The following is a 19,110-nucleotide window of genomic DNA, read 5'->3' on the forward strand; positions in this document are numbered from 1 at the left end:
ACACACAGGAGGAGGGGAACCTGCACTGGAGCTCACCCTTATACAACACACACAGGAGGAGGGCAACCCACACTGGCGCTCCCCCTTATACAACACACACAGGAGGAGGGGGAAACCGCACTTAAACAGAGCTCACTCATTCCTGTGTGATTAGTAATGTTTGCTTGATATGTTCCTGACAGACCTGTATACAAATACGTTTCTGTGCTCTGTTGATCTTGCCTGGTGTAATTGAGCCCACCAGAAGGCGGGGTTTGCACTTTTTGAAAGAATTTAATTGGTTCCAATATACCAGACAAGATCAGTAAAGCGTAGAAAAGTATTTGAATTCAAAACAAATACATATTTGACCCAGGTCTGGATCCTGGTACCTGGTTCTTATGGCTTGGCGAACACCGATGTTGTGATGCATTCTGTAGGAGTCTGGTTTCTGAGCAGAGTAGTTTTCTTCCTGCTTTTGAAACCGTTTCTCCTGTAAGAGGGCGCTGGTGGTGTCCCGCCTGTAGACGTGATTGGGAGGAGGGGGGGCACTCACTCCTCTCCTGTGCCTCTTTAGGACGGAGAGCAAGCCTGAGCTGGTGAAGACTGAGATGGGGCCCCCACCCTCTCCCGCCTCCACCTGCAGCGACACCTCCTCCATCGCCAGCAGTGCCTCTCTGCCCTACAGTACGTCAGTCACCGAGCGAGCCCCGCCCCCAGCGTAGCCTGGCGCCAGCTCGGCCTTGCTGTACTCTTGCGCTGCTCTGTTCTTGATAGTGATGCAATTATACAATTAATTATAATTATAATAATTCATTATGCAGAATGGCCATTTCTGACCGATACCGATTTCAATTATTTAGGGGAAACTTTGGTGATTTTTGCTGATACCGATTGTTTGGTGGTTCTGTTTCAGTTATTTATTTATTTTTTTTCCTCGACTATTTAAAATTTTGCCATTCAAATAAACCAACTCTTGGTTTACAAATAAACAGTAGACTTTTTTTCCTTTTGAATGACAGGACATAATCAAAGGTGACCATCGGTTGTTTTAAAACAATCGATTAATCGGTGGGCTGATTGTAGTGTTATCGGCCGATAACGATTGTTGGCTGATCAGTCGGTGCATCCCTACTTCTTAATGCCTTTTTTTTTGGTTTAACCGTTTGTGCAGATTTTAATAATTTTATTAACAGTACATTATTACATACGAAAGAAGCCATTTTTAAACGAATTGTATGTGACTGAGTCTGTTAGTCAGCTGGCTGGTTTGCTAGAACCCACTGACACGCAGGCGTCCTCCGTAGAGTGTTTGTGTTGAATAGTAACTGATGAGTGGGCTGTGTGGGGGCTGGAGACTGAGCGTGTGCTGTGTGCTGCAGCGCTGGGAACACACCGGCCCTGAGTGTGCGCTGATAAATGAGTGTGTGCTGTATACTGCAGTGCTGGTCGCTACGCAGCTGAGAGGGAACACACCGGCCCTGAGCGTGTGCTGTGTACTGCAGCGCTGGTCGCTGCGCTGCTGAGAGGGAACACACCGGCCCTGAGCGTGTGCTGTGTACTGCAGCGCTGGTCGCTGCGCTGCTGAGAGGGAACACACCGGCCCTGAGTGTGCGCTGATAAATGAGTGTGTGCTGTATACTGCAGCGCTGGTCGCTGCGCTGCTGAGAGGGAACACACCGGCCCTGAGTGTGTGCTGTGTACTGCAGCGCTGGTCGCTGCGCTGCTGAGAGGGAACACACCGGCCCTGTGTGTGCGCTGTGTACTGCAGCGCTGGTCGCTGCGCTGCTGAGAGGGAACACACCGGCCCTGAGTGTGCGCTGATAAATGAGTGTGCGCTGTGTACTGCAGCGCTGGTCGCTGCGCTGCTGAGAGGGAACACACCGGCCCTGAGTGTGCGCTGATAAATGAGTGTGCGCTGTGTACTGCAGCGCTGGTCGCTGCGCTGCTGAGAGGGAACACACCGGCCCTGAGTGTGCGCTGATAAATGAGTGTGTGCTGTGTACTGCAGCGCTGGTCGCTGCGCTGCTGAGAGGGAACACACCGGCCCTGAGTGTGCGCTGATAAATGAGTGTGCGCTGTGTACTGCAGCGCTGGTCGCTGCGCTGCTGAGAGGGAACACACCGGCCCTGAGTGTGCGCTGATAAATGAGTGTGCGCTGTGTACTGCAGCGCTGGTCGCTGCGCTGCTGAGAGGGAACACACCGGCCCTGAGTGTGCGCTGATAAATGAGTGTGTGCTGTGTACTGCAGCGCTGGTCGCTGCGCTGCTGAGAGGGAACACACCGGCCCTGAGTGTGCGCTGATAAATGAGTGTGTACTGTGTACTGCAGCGCTGGTCGCTACGCTGCTGAGAGGGAACACACCGGCCCTGTGTGTGCGCTGTGTACTGCAGCGCTGGTCGCTGCGCTGCTGAGAGGAACACACCGGCCCTGAGTGTGCGCTGATAAATGAGTGTGCGCTGTGTACTGCAGCGCTGGTCGCTGCGCTGCTGAAGGGAACACACCGGCCCTGAGTGTGCGCTGATAATGAGTGTGTGCTGTGTACTGCAGCGCTGGTCGCTGCGCTGCTGAGAGGGAACACACCGGCCCTGAGTGTGCGCTGATAAATGAGTGTGTACTGTGTACTGCAGCGCTGGTCGCTACGCTGCTGAGAGGGAACACACCGGCCCTGTGTGTGCGCTGTGTACTGCAGCGCTGGTCGCTGCGCTGCTGAGAGGGAACACACCGGCCCTGTGTGTGCGCTGTGTACTGCAGCGCTGGTCGCTGCGCTGCTGAGAGGGAACACACCGGCCCTGAGTGTGCACTGTGTACTGCAGCGCTGGTCGCTGCGCTGCTGAGAGGGAACACACCGGCCCTGAGTGTGCGCTGTGTACTGCAGTGCTGGTCGCTGCGCTGCTGAGAGGGAACACACCGGCCCTGAGTGTGCGCTGTGTACTGCAGTGCTGGTCGCTGCGCTGCTGAGAGGGAACACACCGGCCCTGAGTGTGCGCTGATAAATGAGCGCGTTTTCAAAGTGCGTGGCGTGACCTGGAATCCGCGTTTGTTTGAAATGCGTGCGTGCTGAGGTCCAGGGCCAAGAGGGATTCTGGGAATGTGTTGTGAGAGTGTAGGATGCTTGTGCTCTGTGACTGGTGTGTGTGTGTGTGCCTGTTTGTGTATGCCTGTTTGTGTGTGTGTGTGTGTGTTCAGATGTAGCGTGTGTGTGCGTGCTTGCTTAGCATGTGTGTGTGCGTGTGTTTTTGTGTGTGTGTGTTTTTGTGTGTGCGTGTGCATGAGTCTGTGTGTGTGTGTGTGTGCGTGTGCGTATGTGTGCGTGTGCTTGTGTGTGCGTGCGTAGCATCTGAGAGCGTGTGCATGGCAGACAGATGTGCTAACAGCTGTGTGCTGTGTCGCAGAGCGGCGGCGCTCTACCCCCGCCCCCAAAGAGGAGGAGAAAGTCAACGAAGAGCAGTGGCCTCTTCGGGAGGTGGTGTTTGTGGAGGACATTAAAAATGTCCCTGTGGGAAAGGTGGGTGTGGCCACAGCCTTGACCAAACCCAACTTTTCTGGGAGGGTCGGGGATTGTCCATTTAAGGCAACATTACTAAGTTTCATTACTTATTTTAATCTTATTTCACCATTTGCTTAAGTCATGCCTACCCCTGCATAGATGGGTGTGGTGGTGGTTTTGACACTATAGTTGTTAATATTTAATTCTTTTTTTAATTAAGCCTATTAATAATGAAGTTTGGCTATAATACGTACTGAGATATAAACGCCCATATTAATGTTGTTCATTTATCTTGACCGACTTAATGTTAATATAATTAACCTCTTCACTGGGCCTATAACCATAATATCACTTCTGTAGTCATTTTAATAACTGTAGTTATTTGACACACAGTTATGTTTGTGATTAATATCCACATAAGTGATGTAGAATAACTGCTGTGAAGTGTCTGCCTTGTCTCTGTGTTGTGTCACCGTTGTCCTCGTCTGTCGTGTCTGTGTGTGATGCCTTTGACCACGCAGCGTTTGCAACAGCTCTCTCTTTTGAACTCAAGGTGCTAAAAGTCGATGGTGCGTATGTTGCTGTGAAATTTCCAGGGACGTCGAGCAGCGTGAGCAGCCAGAGCGCAGCTCCCTCTGACTCTGACCCGTCCTCACTGCTGCAGGACTGCAGGCTGCTCAGAATAGATGAGCTGCAGGTAGGGCCCTGAGCACCGCCGCGCGCGAAACCGGCAGACCAGCCTCCTCTGCTAAAAACTGTGCTTTACGCAGCCGATCTACAGAAAAATCAGCTATACCACACTTCACACACAGCCACTCTACAGAAAAACCAGCTGTACCACACTTTACACAGCCGATCTACAGAAAAACCAGCTGTACCACACTTTACACAGCCGATCTACAGAAAAACCAGCTGTACCACACTTCACACACAGCCACTTTACAGAAAAACCAGCTATACCACACTTTACACATAGCCACTCTACAGAAAAACCAGCTATACCACACTTTACTCAGCCACTCTACAGAAAAACCAGCTATACCACACTTCACACACAGCCACTCTACAGAAAAACCAGCTATACCACACTTTACACATAGCCACTCTACAGAAAAACCAGCTATACCACACTTTACTCAGCCAGTCTACAGAAAAACCAGCTATACCACACTTCACACACAGCCACTCTACAGAAAAACCAGCTATACCACACTTTACTCAGCCACTCTACAGAAAAACCAGCTATACCACACTTTACTCAGCCACTCTACAGAAAAACCAGCTATACCACACTTCACACACAGCCACTCTACAGAAAAACCAGCTATACCACACTTTACTCAGCCACTCTACAGAAAAACCAGCTATACCACACTTTACACAGCCACTCTACACAAAAACCAGCTATACCACACTACACACATAGCCACTCTACAGAAAAACCAGCTATACCACACTTTACACAGCCACTCTACACAAAAACCAGCTATACCACACTTCACACATAGCCACTCTACAGAAAAACCAGCTATACCACACTTCACACATAGCCACTCTACAGAAAAACCAGCTATACCACACTTCACACATAGCCACTCTACAGAAAAACCAGCTATACCACACTTCACACATAGCCACTCTACAGAAAAACCAGCTATACCACACTTCACACATAGCCACTCTACAGAAAAACCAGCTATACCACACTTCACACATAGCCACTCTACAGAAAAACCAGCTATACCACACTTTACACATAGCCACTCTACAGAAAAACCAGCTATACCACACTTCACACATAGCCACTCTACAGAAAAACCAGCTATACCACACTTCACACATAGCCACTCTACAAAAAAACCAGCTATACCACACTTCACACATAGCCTCTCTACAAAAAAACCAGCTATACCACACTTTACACATAGCCATTCTACACAAAAACATGCAGAAAAGGCACTTTCACCAAACACACCTTCAAATGAACCTGAAAAAAGCACACTTCTGCACATGAATCTGCATAAAACCTTAAAGAATGCACCCTTACGCTGTGTCTATCGAAAAACCTTTATTGAAGTCAACTCTGTTAAACAGCCCCCCACCTCCCTGCTTTCTGCTGCTGCCCATAACCCACAACTACACTTGCACTGATTTAGAAGAAAATAAATATATGTAATCATTATCTGACATTAGCTTCTACAGGTTAATGTTCAATCAAGAGTGTATAGTCTTTTAAAATACATCATAAGAATTTAATTACATGTTAAATGCGGAAGTTTAGAGTCACATGTTTAGAGGTTGCAGTGCTGTCTTTGGTTGAATGTTTGTCACTAAACTGCTGCTCGTCTTCTCTTGTGTCGACAGGTTGTAAAAACAGGTGGAACTCCAAAAGTTCCAGATTGCTTCCAGCGCACCCCTAAAAAACTCTGTATCCCTGAAAAAGCTGAAATATTGGCTGTGAATGTTGACTCCAAAGGTACTACAGTCTTGAGTGTGTGTCCACGCGTTTTCCTTCCGTTTCCTTTGGAGAGACGATGGCGTTGACCGCGTGCGCTCTGTCCCCCTGCAGGAGTTCACGCAGTGCTTAAGACAGGAAGCTGGGTCAGGTACTGTGTCTTTGACCTGGCCACCGGCAAGGCCGAGCAGGAGAATAACTTCCCCACCAGCAGCCTGGCCTTCCTGGGCCAGAGCGAGCACAACGTGGCCATCTTCACCGCGGGACAGGTGAGCGCTGGCAGCCCAACCTCTGCGCTTACTTCCCTGTAACTTTAAATTGTGTTACTCTGAATTGGTATTATTTTAGCTGGTGCGTTTATACATGAATGACTTATGAAACAAACAGTGCAACCTGTTAATAAAGTTCCAATACATTGTGTCTTACGACAGTTTAGACACGTGACTGCGTACAGGAACGCAGACCTTTCTCTACTGCCGTTTTACTCTTTGTCTGGTCCTGGTCGTATTTCCCAGGAATCCCCCGTGGTCCTCCGAGATGGAAACGGGACTATTTATCCAATGGCGAAAGACTGCATGGGCGGGATTAGGGACCCTGACTGGCTGGATCTGCCGCCCATCTCCAGTCTGGGCATGGGAGTGCACTCGCTCGCCAACGTGTCCTCCAGCTCCACCATCAAAAAGAAGGCTGCCGTTATCATCATGGCGGTCGAGGTGAGAGCTCCTGGGAGCCGGCACATGGAGTCACACACATTCTGGGGTTCTAAAGATATCTTTAGGCCTTTCCATCTTTCCTGATACCACTTGTGTTAAGCTAGAAATTATTGAAATATCAGTTAAATGTATTGCTAGACACACCTTAGTGCTATGTAAAACGTTGCGTAAGTCGCTCTGGATAAGAGCATCTGCTAAATGCCTGTAGTGTAATGTTATTGAGCGGGTGATGTGAAATGCAGCGAGTGGGTGGATGTTGTGCTGCTGTGCGGCGGCGTGCGCGGGGTCGCTCAGCGAGGCCCTCTCTCTCTCCCCGAGCAGAAGCAGACGCTGATGCAGCAGGTGCTGCGCTGCGACTACGAGGCGTGCCGGCTGCACCTGGCCAGCCTGGAGCAGGCCGTCCTGCTGGAGCAGAGCCCCCGCGCCCTCAGCGCCCTGCTGGGCCACCGCTGCGACGGCAACCGCAACATCCTGCACGCCGCCGTCTCCGTCTGCTTCCCCGTCAACAACAAGGAGACCAAGGAGGAGGAGGGTGAGCCCGAGAACAGAGGCAGTGCGCCGCAGATGGGAGAAATGGAGTGTAGTGAGCAGGAGAGTACAGTACAAGCTGGAGAATCGGGGAGTGAAGCATGCAAGTTAGAGTAGAATGTAGAGTCGAGAGAATAGGATGTAGGTTAGAGTAAAATGCAATGTAAGGGGAATAGAATGTAAGTTAGAGTAGAATGCAAAATAAGGGAAAATAGAATAGGTTAGAGCAGAATGAAAAGTATGGGAAATAGAATGTAGGTTAGAGTAGAATGCAAAATAGGGAGAATAGAATGTAGGTTAGAGTAGAATGCAAAATAGGGAGAATAGAATGTAAGGTACAAGAGAGAAAAAATGGCTGGTGGAGACTAGAATGAAAAGGTGGAAGAGAGCAGTGTGCATAGAAGATACTTGCAATGCAAGGCGGGGGTGAATAGAATGGAAAGTGGAAGAGAAACCAAATGCTGGTTGAAGGCTTGATGAAGAGCTCAGAATTACGGGTGGCAGATGAGTGTGGGGCGGAAGGTTAAAGGTCACCAGTGACTGGGTCTGTTTCAAGCGGCCAAAACCAGACTTCATTTTTGAAGCTCATTTCCTGGTGTTGTAGTTCCTGGTTGCTCACTAGCGCCACTACGGATGGCTCCAGTATAGGTGTTTTCATATCCAGTTTCCATGTAAGTCTACGGTACAAATGCGATCAAAATACAAAGTCAATAATTTTTTCTCACAAGAACAAATAGTCATAATAGGTGTATTTTATTCGTCTTATGACTGTCCATGGGTCGATTTCATGATTTATTGCGTCATTTGAGCACAGTGCCAATATTTGTTCTGGACCAATGAGGTACAGCTTGCGTCATTTCCGGATTACTGCGGAGGACTGAGCTACAGTAGGGGCTACAGTCTATGGTCACTGGGGTGGGCGGTGGCGCCTCTTGGCCTTGAGCCTCCGGCCACGGTCCGCCTGTGCTAAGTCTGAAAATGCAGGCATCCCATTTCGTGGTGATTTCATTATGGCGGGTGCTATTTACAGCTGCACTAGACGACCATAAAATAATCCTCCTCTTAAGTTTTTCGGTAGCCGAGTCATTTTTACTATTTCATTTAGCCTACTTAACCAAATAATTACTTGGCAGAAAGCGTAATCAGCTTGCTATATTTGGTAGTCCAGTAGTAGCCTATGCTAAAACAGTTCGCAACTTTGGCTACCAAGCCATTTGACTAGCTAGCTAACCTTAACCGGCAAACATTCAATCTGTCAGACGTGTTTGACGGCTTGTCAGTCGTGTACATTCCGTAAATGTCTACCTGGGCCATGCTTCACGCATGTGACAAAGCTACTATAATCCCGATTTTGGGATAAACACTTTTTCAGTTTCACAAAGCGAATTAAGAGTCTCAAGGTTCACTTACTGAATATACAACACACGATGAAATCACACACACAGAATTTAACGAAATTAACCATCTTGGCATTTAGAAAGGAACATGTTTTTAGCATTTAAGAGACCGACAAGCTAGGCATTTAAGACAGTGGTTCTCAGAATCGGTCCTGGGGGCTCCTTGCGTATATTGGCTTTTCTCCATTGGTTTTGATGATTTACAAGAAAAAAATAATAGCCTAATATTATAATATAATAATAATTAGAAATTCAATGTAGGCTACATCATTTTTGTCTTCATGCACCAGGTGGAAAACTTGCTGTACAAAGTGCGTTGTCATATTTACACGCCTGCAGATCAGTTATTAAAATACTTGGTAGATTTGTTAATCACCGCTGACAGTTAATTTTTATTTGGTAGAAAGTGATTTGCGAACGATCGGTCAGCTAGCGTCACCCAGCAAGTGAACACCACAAACGGCGATGGAGAAGCTAGTAGCAGTTACTGGCTCATTAACTGACTGTGGCGAAAACCTACGACGATAACTTGCTCGGTTAACAGCAGATCTACCAGACAGTTATACGAAAATTAGCCTAGTCAAATCACCAGTAGCCTACACATCTCTGACTGACCATCAGTGTAGTCAATGTTCTTCCCCTGTGGTTCATATTGCTAATGCGTGAGCTAAACCACGGATAGCCTACCTAGCTCACTGGCAAGCTGATATGCTAGCTAAGCATATTCGTTTTGCTGAGAAACATAAATTGAAGATAACTGAACATAGCCTAATTGTATTTTTAATGTCATACATATAACGTGATTACATGACACATTACAGTCACGGATGGAAATTAAACTCCGTAACCATCTGATAATATATTTTAAAACATAACGGCAGACAGTCAGCTAGCCTCGTTCAGCTTGATGGGCTTTTCCGCACCGGAGTGTCAATCAAATTGTAAACATCACAAGACCGCTTAACTCTATGGTTTTGGCTCCAAATCGAGAAAATGGCCGCGCCCGCCATTGAGATTCAAAACGTGTTTTAGAGACCCACGGAGAGTCAATGGGTGACGTCACAGTAGCTTTGTCCATATTTTTTACAGTCTCTGGTCTGTTTGCAAGGCGGACTGTTTCTGCCATGTGCTCCAGTGCTGAGCACTCTTCCTTTTTTCTCTCTTCCCACTCGACGTCATCGTCACGGCTTCACTCGCACGCTCCAGAAGCCGAGCGGTCCGAGCGGAACACGTTCGCCGAGAGGCTGTCGGCCGTGGAGGCCATCGCCAACGCCATCTCTGTGGTCTCCAGCAACAGCTCGGGGAACAGGACCGGCTCTTCTGGCAGCCGCGGGTGTGTGCCTTTCACAGACATTCAGTACAAACAGACAGGACTACATATTACCAAAGTAGTGCAAATGTGAATCGCACAAGGTTTATTTAGAAGTTAAATGCATGTCATTTCTGAAATGTAGAATTATGATTTTGATCCGTGTTTCTTAAATATTTTCTCAGTTCTGTGTAACCTCATGTTCATGAATGGTGCGGTATTTTCCCCCAGGGGCTCCGGTTTGGGGGCCCCCTGTCCTAACGCGCGTGTGCTTTCCTCAGCCTCCGCCTCCGGGAGATGATGAGGCGGTCCCTCAGGGCCGCTGGGCTGGGCCGCCATGAGTCAGGCCCCGCCTCCAGCGACCACCAGGACCCCGTGTCCCCGCCCATCGCCCCGCCCAGCTGGGTGCCTGACCCTCCGCCCATGGATCCAGGTAGTCTGTCGGCTGCTCTCGAATGCCGAGGCCTCCGGGCCACGGCTCCTGCTCGTTGATTTAACGCCATGTTCTTCTTGTTTCTGGGTAGACGGTGATATCGATTTCATCCTGGCCCCTGCTGTGGGTTCGCTCACTACTACATCACCAGGGACAGGCCAGGGGCCCAGCACCTCCACCATACCAGGTGAGCCAATAGGCACAGCGTTCACTACCAGGTCAACCAATAGGCACAGCGTTCACTACCAGGTCAACCAATAGGCACAACATTCAGTACCAGGTGAATGGTAATACACACAGTGTTCACAAACTGTTTATTGTAATATTTTGTCCCTAGTTTCCTTTTTTCATCATTTTTTTAATGCCCTATTGTAAGCCTGGACCCATTTGTTATGAGAGGTTGTGGTGATTATGAAATAAAGTTGACTAAAGCAGTACTGTATATAACTGTATATATCACAGTTACTGGGCTTCTTACAGGTGCGAATACCGACCATGCCAGCACCGACTGGCTGGTAGGCTCACAGGGCGATGCATAATTGGTGGTCGTGTCGCCCAGGGTTAGAGAGGATTCGGTCTGCGGGTATCTGCGTCTCATTGCTCTCTAGTGACGCCCGCTGGCCAATTGGGTGCCTGCAAGTCAGCCTGTGAAGCTGCACATAATGCCTCTGACTCATCTGTGTGTGGGCCTTGTGAGCTGTGCTGTGACAAGAGGTGCCACTTAGCAGCACATGCTGTGGAGGAAAGCACATGCTTTTGTGCCCTCTCCCAAACAGATGGCAGAGGTCATTAAATGTAATTTGTGCCTTGTGCTTTCATCAGTTTCTGCATATATTAAACATTTGAACTTGATATTTGAAAAGAGTCTTTTGAACAGGTTGGCACAGATAAAGTATGGGCTCTTTAAGCCAGTCCTGGGTTCTGATAGTTTGTGAGCCACTACTCTAGGAAACGCAGCTCTCCTCTACCAGAGGACTGTTCCCTTCCTGCCGTCCTCATCGGGTGTTTAACCTGGCACATATCGGTCCTCTCCAGGCCCGTCGTCCGAACCCTCGGTGGTGGAGTCCAAAGACCGGAAGGCCAACGCCCACCTGATCCTGAAGCTGATGTGCGACAGCGTCATCCTCCGGCCCTACCTGCGGGAGCTGCTGTCCGCCAAGTACGCCGCCCGCGCTCTGCCCCGCCTCCTTTAACGCTCCCACCCGTGCGCTCTGCACTGCCCCCTTTAACGCTCCCAGCCTCTCTCTGCCCCGCCTCCTTTAACGCTCCCAGCCTCTCTCTGCCGCCTCCTTACGCTCCAGCCGTCGCCGCGCTCTCACCTGTTCCCCCCAGGGCGCTCGCGTATGACCCCCTTCATGCTGGCCGTCAGCGGGCGGGCCTACCCCGCCGCCATCACCGTGCTGGAGGCCGCTCAGAAAATAGCCAAAGGTAAAAACGCTCGGCAAACAGAACGAGCGTTGTGTTGGAATTGCCTCTTAGAATTGTGCCGGAGGGATATGTAGTTTTCCTGCACGAGGCAGTGTCTGCTAATCCATTTTTAGCTGTTTAATCTCGAGTCCTTCAGCCTGCCCGTGTTTGTCAGGCTGCTGTGAGCGCTCTAAGTCGGGGTGTGTCGGTTGATATAATTTCAGTTCAAATGAGCTTTATTGGCACGGCAGCGAACAGGACTGTTGTTCTGAAGGCCGTTGTACTCCGGGCTCACGGTGACGTTGGCTTCTGTCTCTGTCTCGTTTCTCTGGGGCTGCCGCGGGCTGCAGGCGACCCCGCCGTCGGCGAGAAGGACGACTCGGACTCCGCCTTCATGGAAATGATCTGCCCCCCGGGGACCAACCCCGACGACTCGCCCCTCTACGTGCTCTGCTGCAACGACACCTGCAGCTTCACCTGGACGGGGGCCGAGCACATCAACCAGGCGAGCCTTTCCGGAGGGTTCCGTCGGGGGCGGGGGGTTAGGGTTGGGGTTGGGGTTCGAACCGGCCGCTGACCGCGCCTCTCGTTGGCTTTTCAGGACATTTTCGAGTGCCGGACGTGCGGCCTGCTGGAGTCGCTGTGCTGCTGCACGGAGTGCGCCAGGGTCTGCCACAAGGGTCACGACTGCAAGTGAGCGCGCTCCCGTCCCGTTTCACTTACCCACTGGCTTGGGTTGAATGTCGGTGTGTTAAACAGAGCAGTTTACGGCTACACCGCAGACCTTATGCAGATAGATCTTGCTACTCTGTAAAGCGTCTTTGTGGCAGTTCTCTGTAAAAAGCGATGTACACATGAAATTGAATTGAATGCTGTGCTGTCTCCAGGCTTAAGAGAACCTCTCCCACGGCCTACTGCGACTGCTGGGAGAAGTGCAAGTGCAAGACCCTGATCGCTGGACAGAAGTCCGCTCGCCTCGACCTGCTCTACAGGCTGCTGACCACCACTAACCTGGTGACCACGCCCAATAGCAGGCAAGTGCGCAGAAACGGGGCGGTAGAACGGGTCCGGGGGCTTGTAAAAGGGCCGCTCCGCTCAGCTCTCTCTCTCTCTCTCTCTCTCTCTCTCACCACAGGGGGGAGCACATCCTGCTGTTTCTGGTCCAGACGGTGGCCAGGCAGAGCGTGGAGCACTGCCAGTACCGGCCGCCACGGATCCGCGAGGACAGGAACCGCAAGGCTGCCAGTGCGGAAGGTGTGTGTGTGTGTGTGTGCGCGCTCAAGCGTGTGTGTGTGTGTGTGTGTGTGTGTGTGTGTGCTCAAGCGTGTGTGTGTGTGTGCTCAAGTGTGTGTGTGTGTGTGTACGCTCAAGTGTGTGTGTGTGTGTTTGTGTGTACGCTCAAGTGTGTGTGTGTGTGCTCAAGCGTGTGTGTGTGTACGCTCAAGCGTGTGTGTGTGTGTTTGTGTGTACGCTCAAGTGTGTGTGTGTGTGTGTGAACTGCCTATTTCCATTTCGGTAAGCTCAGAAAGTGGGAACTTGCCATGCTGCAGTTTGTTTATACAGCTGCTCTGTTGCAGTGAGTTTTGAAAGTGCAGTCTCTTCATGTTTAGGAGGTTATTCAAAGCCCCCATAGCCCTGGTGCTTTCTGTCTCTGTGTTACTGTGCTAATAATGCTAATAGCTGCATTACATTTATGTAGCATTTTGCTACATCAAAGTGCTTTATAATAATGGGAAGTGCAAGAAATGTTTGGGTGTGAGGTTGTACGCGTGTTTTAATGGTGAAGGCCTGCTCCCAACCCACCCCCCCCCCCCCAGACTCAGACATGCCGGACCACGACCTGGAGCCCCCCCGCTTCGCTCAGCTGGCCCTGGAGCGCGTGCTGCAGGACTGGAACGCCCTCCGATCCATGATCATGTTCGGCTCGCAGGAGAACAAAGACCCGTGAGTGCGCCACCATAGAGACCCACGCGCCCCCTCTGGATTGAGTCTTTCAGTTCCTGTTCATCTGCAGAACTGAAAGGATGTAAAAAGCCAAAAGGGGAAATCTACTTGCAAAATGGATGATTTGTTAGAAGAAATGCTGTGCGCTAAAAAAAATAAAATGCTGTGCTGAAATAGACATTTTTATTCACGGAGAAACCTTTTTCTTAATTTGTTTCCGCACGTATGTAAAAAAGACCTGTGCCAGATGTGTTTTTGAAGTACTTTTAACTCTTTAGATGCAAGTAAAATTTAGAGCATTCATTCCCCAGAGACTTTTTGGTGAAATTAATTACAACACTTCAAAATTTGTTCTGAATATGAATGTAATTTCATATCCAAAATATGTTGTATATAAAAATGTGAAGATTATGTCAGTTGTTCTGGTACGTGTGGGGTCATACGTCCTGCTGGTACAGTCAGTCATGGAGCACATCCTCTGTGGGTCCCCCCAGGCTGAGCGCCAGCAGCCGGATCGGGCACCTCCTCCCCGAGGAGCAGGTGTACCTCAGCCAGCAGAGCGGCACCATCCGCCTGGACTGCTTCACCCACTGCCTCATCGTCAAGTGCGCCCCCGACATCACGGTGGGTCTCTCGCCAGAGTCAGGGCTCCCTGAGGTATCACTTTCACAGTGGACTTCAGATTAGAATGCACAGGATGAGAGAACAGAATGCAGGGCGGAGGGGAATAGAATGCAGGGTGGAGGAGAGTAGAATGCAGGGCGGAGGAGAGTAGAATACAGGGCGGAGGAGAGTAGAATTCAGGGTGGGGGAGAGTAGAATGCAGGGTGGAGGAGAGTAGAATGCAGGGTGGAGGAGAGTAGAATGCAGGGTGGAGGAGAGTAGAATGCAGGGTGGAGGAGAGTAGAATGCAGGGTGGAGGAGAGTAGAATGCAGGGTGGGGAGAGTAGAATGCAGGGTGAGGAGAGTAGAATGCAGGGTGGAGGAGAGTAGAATGCAGGGTGGGGGAGAGTAGAATGCAGGGTGGAGGAGAGTAGAATGCAGGGTGGGGAGAGTAGAATGCAGGGTGGAGGAGAGTAGAATGCAGGGGGGGAAGGGAGAGTAGAATGCAGGGGGAGGAGAGTAGAATGCAGGGTGTGGGAGAGTAGAATGCAGGGTGGAGGAGAGTAGAATGCAGGGTGAGGAGAGTAGAATGCAGGGTGGGGAGAGTAGAATGCAGGGTGGGGAGAGTAGAATGCAGGGTGTAGGAGAGTAGAATGCAGAGTGTAGGAGAGTAGACTGCAGGGTGGGAGAGAGTAGAATGCAGGGTGGGAGAGAGTAGAATGCAGGGTGGAGGAGAGTAGAATGCAGGGTGTAGGAGAGTAGAATGCAGAGTGGAGGAGAGTAGAATGCAGGGTGGGGAGAGTAGAATGCAGGGTGGGGGAGAGTAGACTGCAGGTTGGAGATGAGTAGAATGCAGGTGGGTGAGAGTAGAATGCAGGGCGGAGGAGAGTAGAATGCAGGGTGGGGGAGAGTAGACTGCAGGGTGGAGGAGAGTAGAATGCAGGGTGGGGGAGAGTAGAATGCAGGGTGGAGGAGAGTAGAATGCAGGGTGGGGGAGAGTAGAATGCAGGGTGGAGGAGAGTAGAATGCAGGGTGGGGGAGAGTAGAATGCAGGGCGGAGGAAGATTACACACACCAGGCAGGGGCAGTCTCTGTGAAGTTTGACGTTCTGTTTTTATGTGACAGTTCATTGACACGCTGCTGGGGACACTAGTGAAGGAGCTGCAGAATAAGTACACGCCGGGCCGGAGAGAGGAGGCCATCAACGTCACCATGAGGTTCCTCCGCTCTGTGGCCCGGGTCTTCGTCATCCTCAGCGTGGAGATGGCCTCATCCAAGAAGAAAAAGTACACTTGCTGACTGTAGTTTTTATAGACAGTAACAGTGCTGAACGAACAGACTTAATATTGAATACTGTGAGATGGTTACCTTACGCAGCTAAACGCATACTGGACTCTCTAAAGTGGTTCACCTGTCCAGCCAAAATGCCAATTAATTCTAAGATGATGAAATTATACAAACAAATGCATAGTTTAACGTGATATACTTGAAATGATAGTGAATTCTTTTGGCAAAACCAGCCAAAATGCTAGTGAAGTTGGTTCTTGGTCTGAGTGTATGAGGTGTTGATTTGTGTACACACAGTGACCGTGTATCTGTTGATATAGTAGTGACTGTGTCCGTGTCTCCTCCCCGGCAGTAACTTCATCCCCCAGCCCATCGGGAAGTGCCGGCGGGTGTTCCAGGCGCTGCTGCCGTACGCGGTGGAGGAGCTGTGCAACGTGGCCGAGTCGCTCATCGTGCCCGTGCGCATGGGCGTGGCCCGCCCCACCGCGCCCTTCACCCTGGCCAGCACCAGCATCGACGCCGTGCAGGGCAGCGAGGAGCTCTTCTCCGTCGAGCCCCTGCCGCCCCGGCCCTCCCCCGACCAGTCCAGCAGGTGGGACTTCAGCACCGGACACCGATTCTGTACACTCACCGGATGCTCAGCAGGGCTCTACAGAGCTCCCATTTTAGCAACATCTGCTGCTGAAAATTGATGTGTGCTAACGCTAAAAATAATTTAGGAGCACATCTACTAATTGTGATAGATTAGCGTGCTACTCAATTTTTCAACTTAGGGAAAAAATGTTAGCATAGAGCCCTGCTCAGCTCTGTATAAGAAGCTGAAACCGGAAGCAGGCTGCCTCCATTTTGTGGAGAGCGTTTTTCAGTCTGACTGCGCGGCAGACGCTCGTCTCTGCGCTTAAACCCGTGGCGCGGCCAGTGACGTCTTTGCCGTGTCTGCGTCGCCCCGCCCAGCTCCAGCCAGTCCACCTTCTCCTACATCATGAGGAACCCGCCGCCCCGCCACAGCGGCCAGTCGCAGCCCGCCCGCGGCCGGGACGAGGAGCAGGACGACATCGTTTCCGCCGATGTTGAGGAGGTGAGGCATCGCGCTCGTCTGCTCTCTGCACTATAATACCTGCCCGGTAGTGTTCATATTGGCCATGGTCCCATACATCGTAGGTGACATTCTCCTTTTTGTCTCCAGTGGCATATAACCCTTATAGTTCCTAAAGTCACTCCTGAGGTGCAGTGGAGTTACAGTGTTTAGCCTACAGGCTACATGGATGGCATGACCCATACATGAACTTCATTTTTAGGCTACGTGATGGTATACCTTCCAGAAAAAACAATAACATGGCTTGTTGTTTATTGGTCTTTTTGATATTGAGCGCAACGTGGAGAGTGCAACTAGCCTCCTTATTTTGCCTAGGCAACGGCATCAGATGTCACAAAAAAAGCTATATTTGTATTCACTTCAGTTGTTATGGCAAAAAATAACTAAAAATAAATTAAATAACTTGACTAGCATTCACACCAGGTAGTCACGTGAAAACAGTTATATATCAATCACATCAGGCATCCTACTTGATGGGAAATCGGCCGAAGAGGATTCCTGAAACTAAGACCTCATGGCTAAAGAATCTACCGACTGAATGGCAATCACGTAGGACTGGCTGCTAATGCGGTCAGCATTTACACCAGACGTCGCTGGCCCTGTGGTCTTTGGCTTCGTGTGCTGATTGGGCAGCTGTGAATAGCCCCCTGTGCTGTGCTTTGACCAGCACTGTCTGCACCAGGTGGAGGTGGTGGAGGGTGTTACCGGGGAGGAGGATCACCATGACGACCATGAGGAGCCGGGGGAGGAGAACGTGGAGACAGAGGGCCAGCACGATGAGCATGATGAGGATGGTGAGACCTGAGGGACTGAACCTCCCCTTTACTTCCCAACCACACAGAACCACACAAATCATCTCCTTTTCATCTGATTGGCTACTCAGTCCCTTTCATCTCCTACCCTGCATTGATGCCCCACATTGTCACTGCAAATAATAATAGTGTTCTTATTTGACATGCCTATTTAAAAGAAAAAATCCACCCAATTTTGTTAAGTGCGTATGTTTATTGCAGTAGTAATATATACCATACGACTATTTGTTTATATAAGCTTCAGATCAAAGCCTTCTGTAATTCTGTTGTGCTTGGCAAAATCATTCTTATGGTTTGGCATTGCAATGCAATTCCCAGTTCCTGTGTGCAGATTTTTTATTTTATGGTGCTTATTCATTATTAAAACTGGGTTTTTATATTGCGCCAGTATGAGAGGTGTAATTGCTGCAGTTCCCGGATCCGGGTGTGGTTTTAATGCAGCTGCCCAGGCGTCTGTCGCACTAGCAGTATTTATGCATCCCTAGCGTTAGCCAAGCTACTCACAATTTGAAACTGAAGCTACAGTTGTTTACGAATGTGAAATTTATTCAGGCCCAAATTTATGGATGAGAAGACTGATGCTGAGAGGTCAAAGAGGTCTAGTTTTCAGGACTGCTCACCATATTTACAATAGATCTGGGTTGTCTAAAGGTAGCCAGTGGAAGTGTCATTTTTTTCCCAGCGGGGTGGAATTGCACAGGCCCAAACGATTTGCAGTGCTGTTGATTTGTTTCCACTCTCAGCTCACTCTCTCTCACGCAGTAATTTGCTTCCCTCCACATGCGGTGCTGGTGCTACAGGATGCCACGCCCCCTCTTTTATTGAGAACAGCAGTCTCGGGCTGCATAAGGCATAGGAAACGGTTCAGCCTGAAATTAATTTCAGACGTAATCTGGAAAGCAGTCGGATATTGGCCCTGTCGAGTCGCCCCTTCTCACACAATGACCCCGGAAGGTTCTGGGTTTGCGACGCCTTGCTCTCTCATCACTGTCTGAGCGCGTGCGGAAATGGGAGCCGTGATTGGGGTTGACGGCCCTTTCATCCTCAGGCAGTGACATGGAGCTGGACCTGCTGGCAGCCGCGGAGACCGAGAGTGACAGTGAGAGTAACCATAGCAACCAGGATAACGCCAGTGGCCGGAGGAGTGTGGTTACTGCGGCGACGGCTGGCTCTGAAGCAGGTACTCGGATCGCAGTGGCTAAAGGCACACAACCTTTTTTCCTCATTGAGGATTAAGTTGCAAATAGAAACTGTAGATTTCTTCTTTTTTTATCTCTGGAAGGTTTTAAACCCTTCATGCCTTCATTCTGAATGCTCAGTCTTTCTGAGCTTAACACAAGAGAAATACATTTTTCACTTAAAATGCCCAAGTTTTTGCTTTACAGTACATTGTATTGTCAGATACAGCGTAACAGACATTTTGCTTTTGCATTTAATGTTCCTCTTTATGATGAGATCTGATTTAAGATATTTAACATACAGATCAAAGAAAAATCATTTGTTGGTGTCAGTGAGGCCCATGTTTGAGCAGTATGTAGCTGGCTAGTTTTGGAGCATTCATGCTTTTAAAGTGTGATTTGAGCGTGTTGTGTAATTCCGAAGCAGGGTGTGTTGTGTTGCACAAGCCCGCTAGGGAAACCGCGCCAGCTGTGTTGCA

At 49.9% G+C, this 19,110-nt stretch overlaps 1 protein-coding gene across 1 annotated transcript in view; it reads left to right on the forward strand.

Annotated features, from left to right (window-relative positions):
* LOC135257603 (E3 ubiquitin-protein ligase UBR5-like) overlaps nt 1-19,110 on the forward strand; it is a 61,228-nt gene that overhangs the window by 25,684 nt on the left and 16,434 nt on the right. Inside the window, exons 15-37 of the mRNA XM_064340506.1 lie at nt 557-666; nt 3,375-3,487; nt 4,023-4,166; nt 5,834-5,945; nt 6,039-6,193; nt 6,440-6,637; nt 6,959-7,169; nt 9,769-9,895; nt 10,153-10,304; nt 10,396-10,491; nt 11,340-11,477; nt 11,646-11,732; nt 12,062-12,216; nt 12,313-12,404; nt 12,599-12,745; nt 12,847-12,965; nt 13,529-13,655; nt 14,150-14,279; nt 15,384-15,544; nt 15,898-16,137; nt 16,500-16,623; nt 17,324-17,435; nt 18,502-18,633. Coding sequence (XP_064196576.1) covers nt 557-666; nt 3,375-3,487; nt 4,023-4,166; nt 5,834-5,945; nt 6,039-6,193; nt 6,440-6,637; nt 6,959-7,169; nt 9,769-9,895; nt 10,153-10,304; nt 10,396-10,491; nt 11,340-11,477; nt 11,646-11,732; nt 12,062-12,216; nt 12,313-12,404; nt 12,599-12,745; nt 12,847-12,965; nt 13,529-13,655; nt 14,150-14,279; nt 15,384-15,544; nt 15,898-16,137; nt 16,500-16,623; nt 17,324-17,435; nt 18,502-18,633 — 3,182 coding nt within the window. The remainder of the gene's footprint in view (nt 1-556; nt 667-3,374; nt 3,488-4,022; nt 4,167-5,833; nt 5,946-6,038; nt 6,194-6,439; nt 6,638-6,958; nt 7,170-9,768; nt 9,896-10,152; nt 10,305-10,395; nt 10,492-11,339; nt 11,478-11,645; nt 11,733-12,061; nt 12,217-12,312; nt 12,405-12,598; nt 12,746-12,846; nt 12,966-13,528; nt 13,656-14,149; nt 14,280-15,383; nt 15,545-15,897; nt 16,138-16,499; nt 16,624-17,323; nt 17,436-18,501; nt 18,634-19,110) is intronic.

The sequence above is a fragment of the Anguilla rostrata genome, chromosome 1 (genome assembly GCF_018555375.3).
Source record: "Anguilla rostrata isolate EN2019 chromosome 1, ASM1855537v3, whole genome shotgun sequence".
Taxonomy (NCBI): Eukaryota; Metazoa; Chordata; class Actinopteri; order Anguilliformes; family Anguillidae; genus Anguilla; species Anguilla rostrata.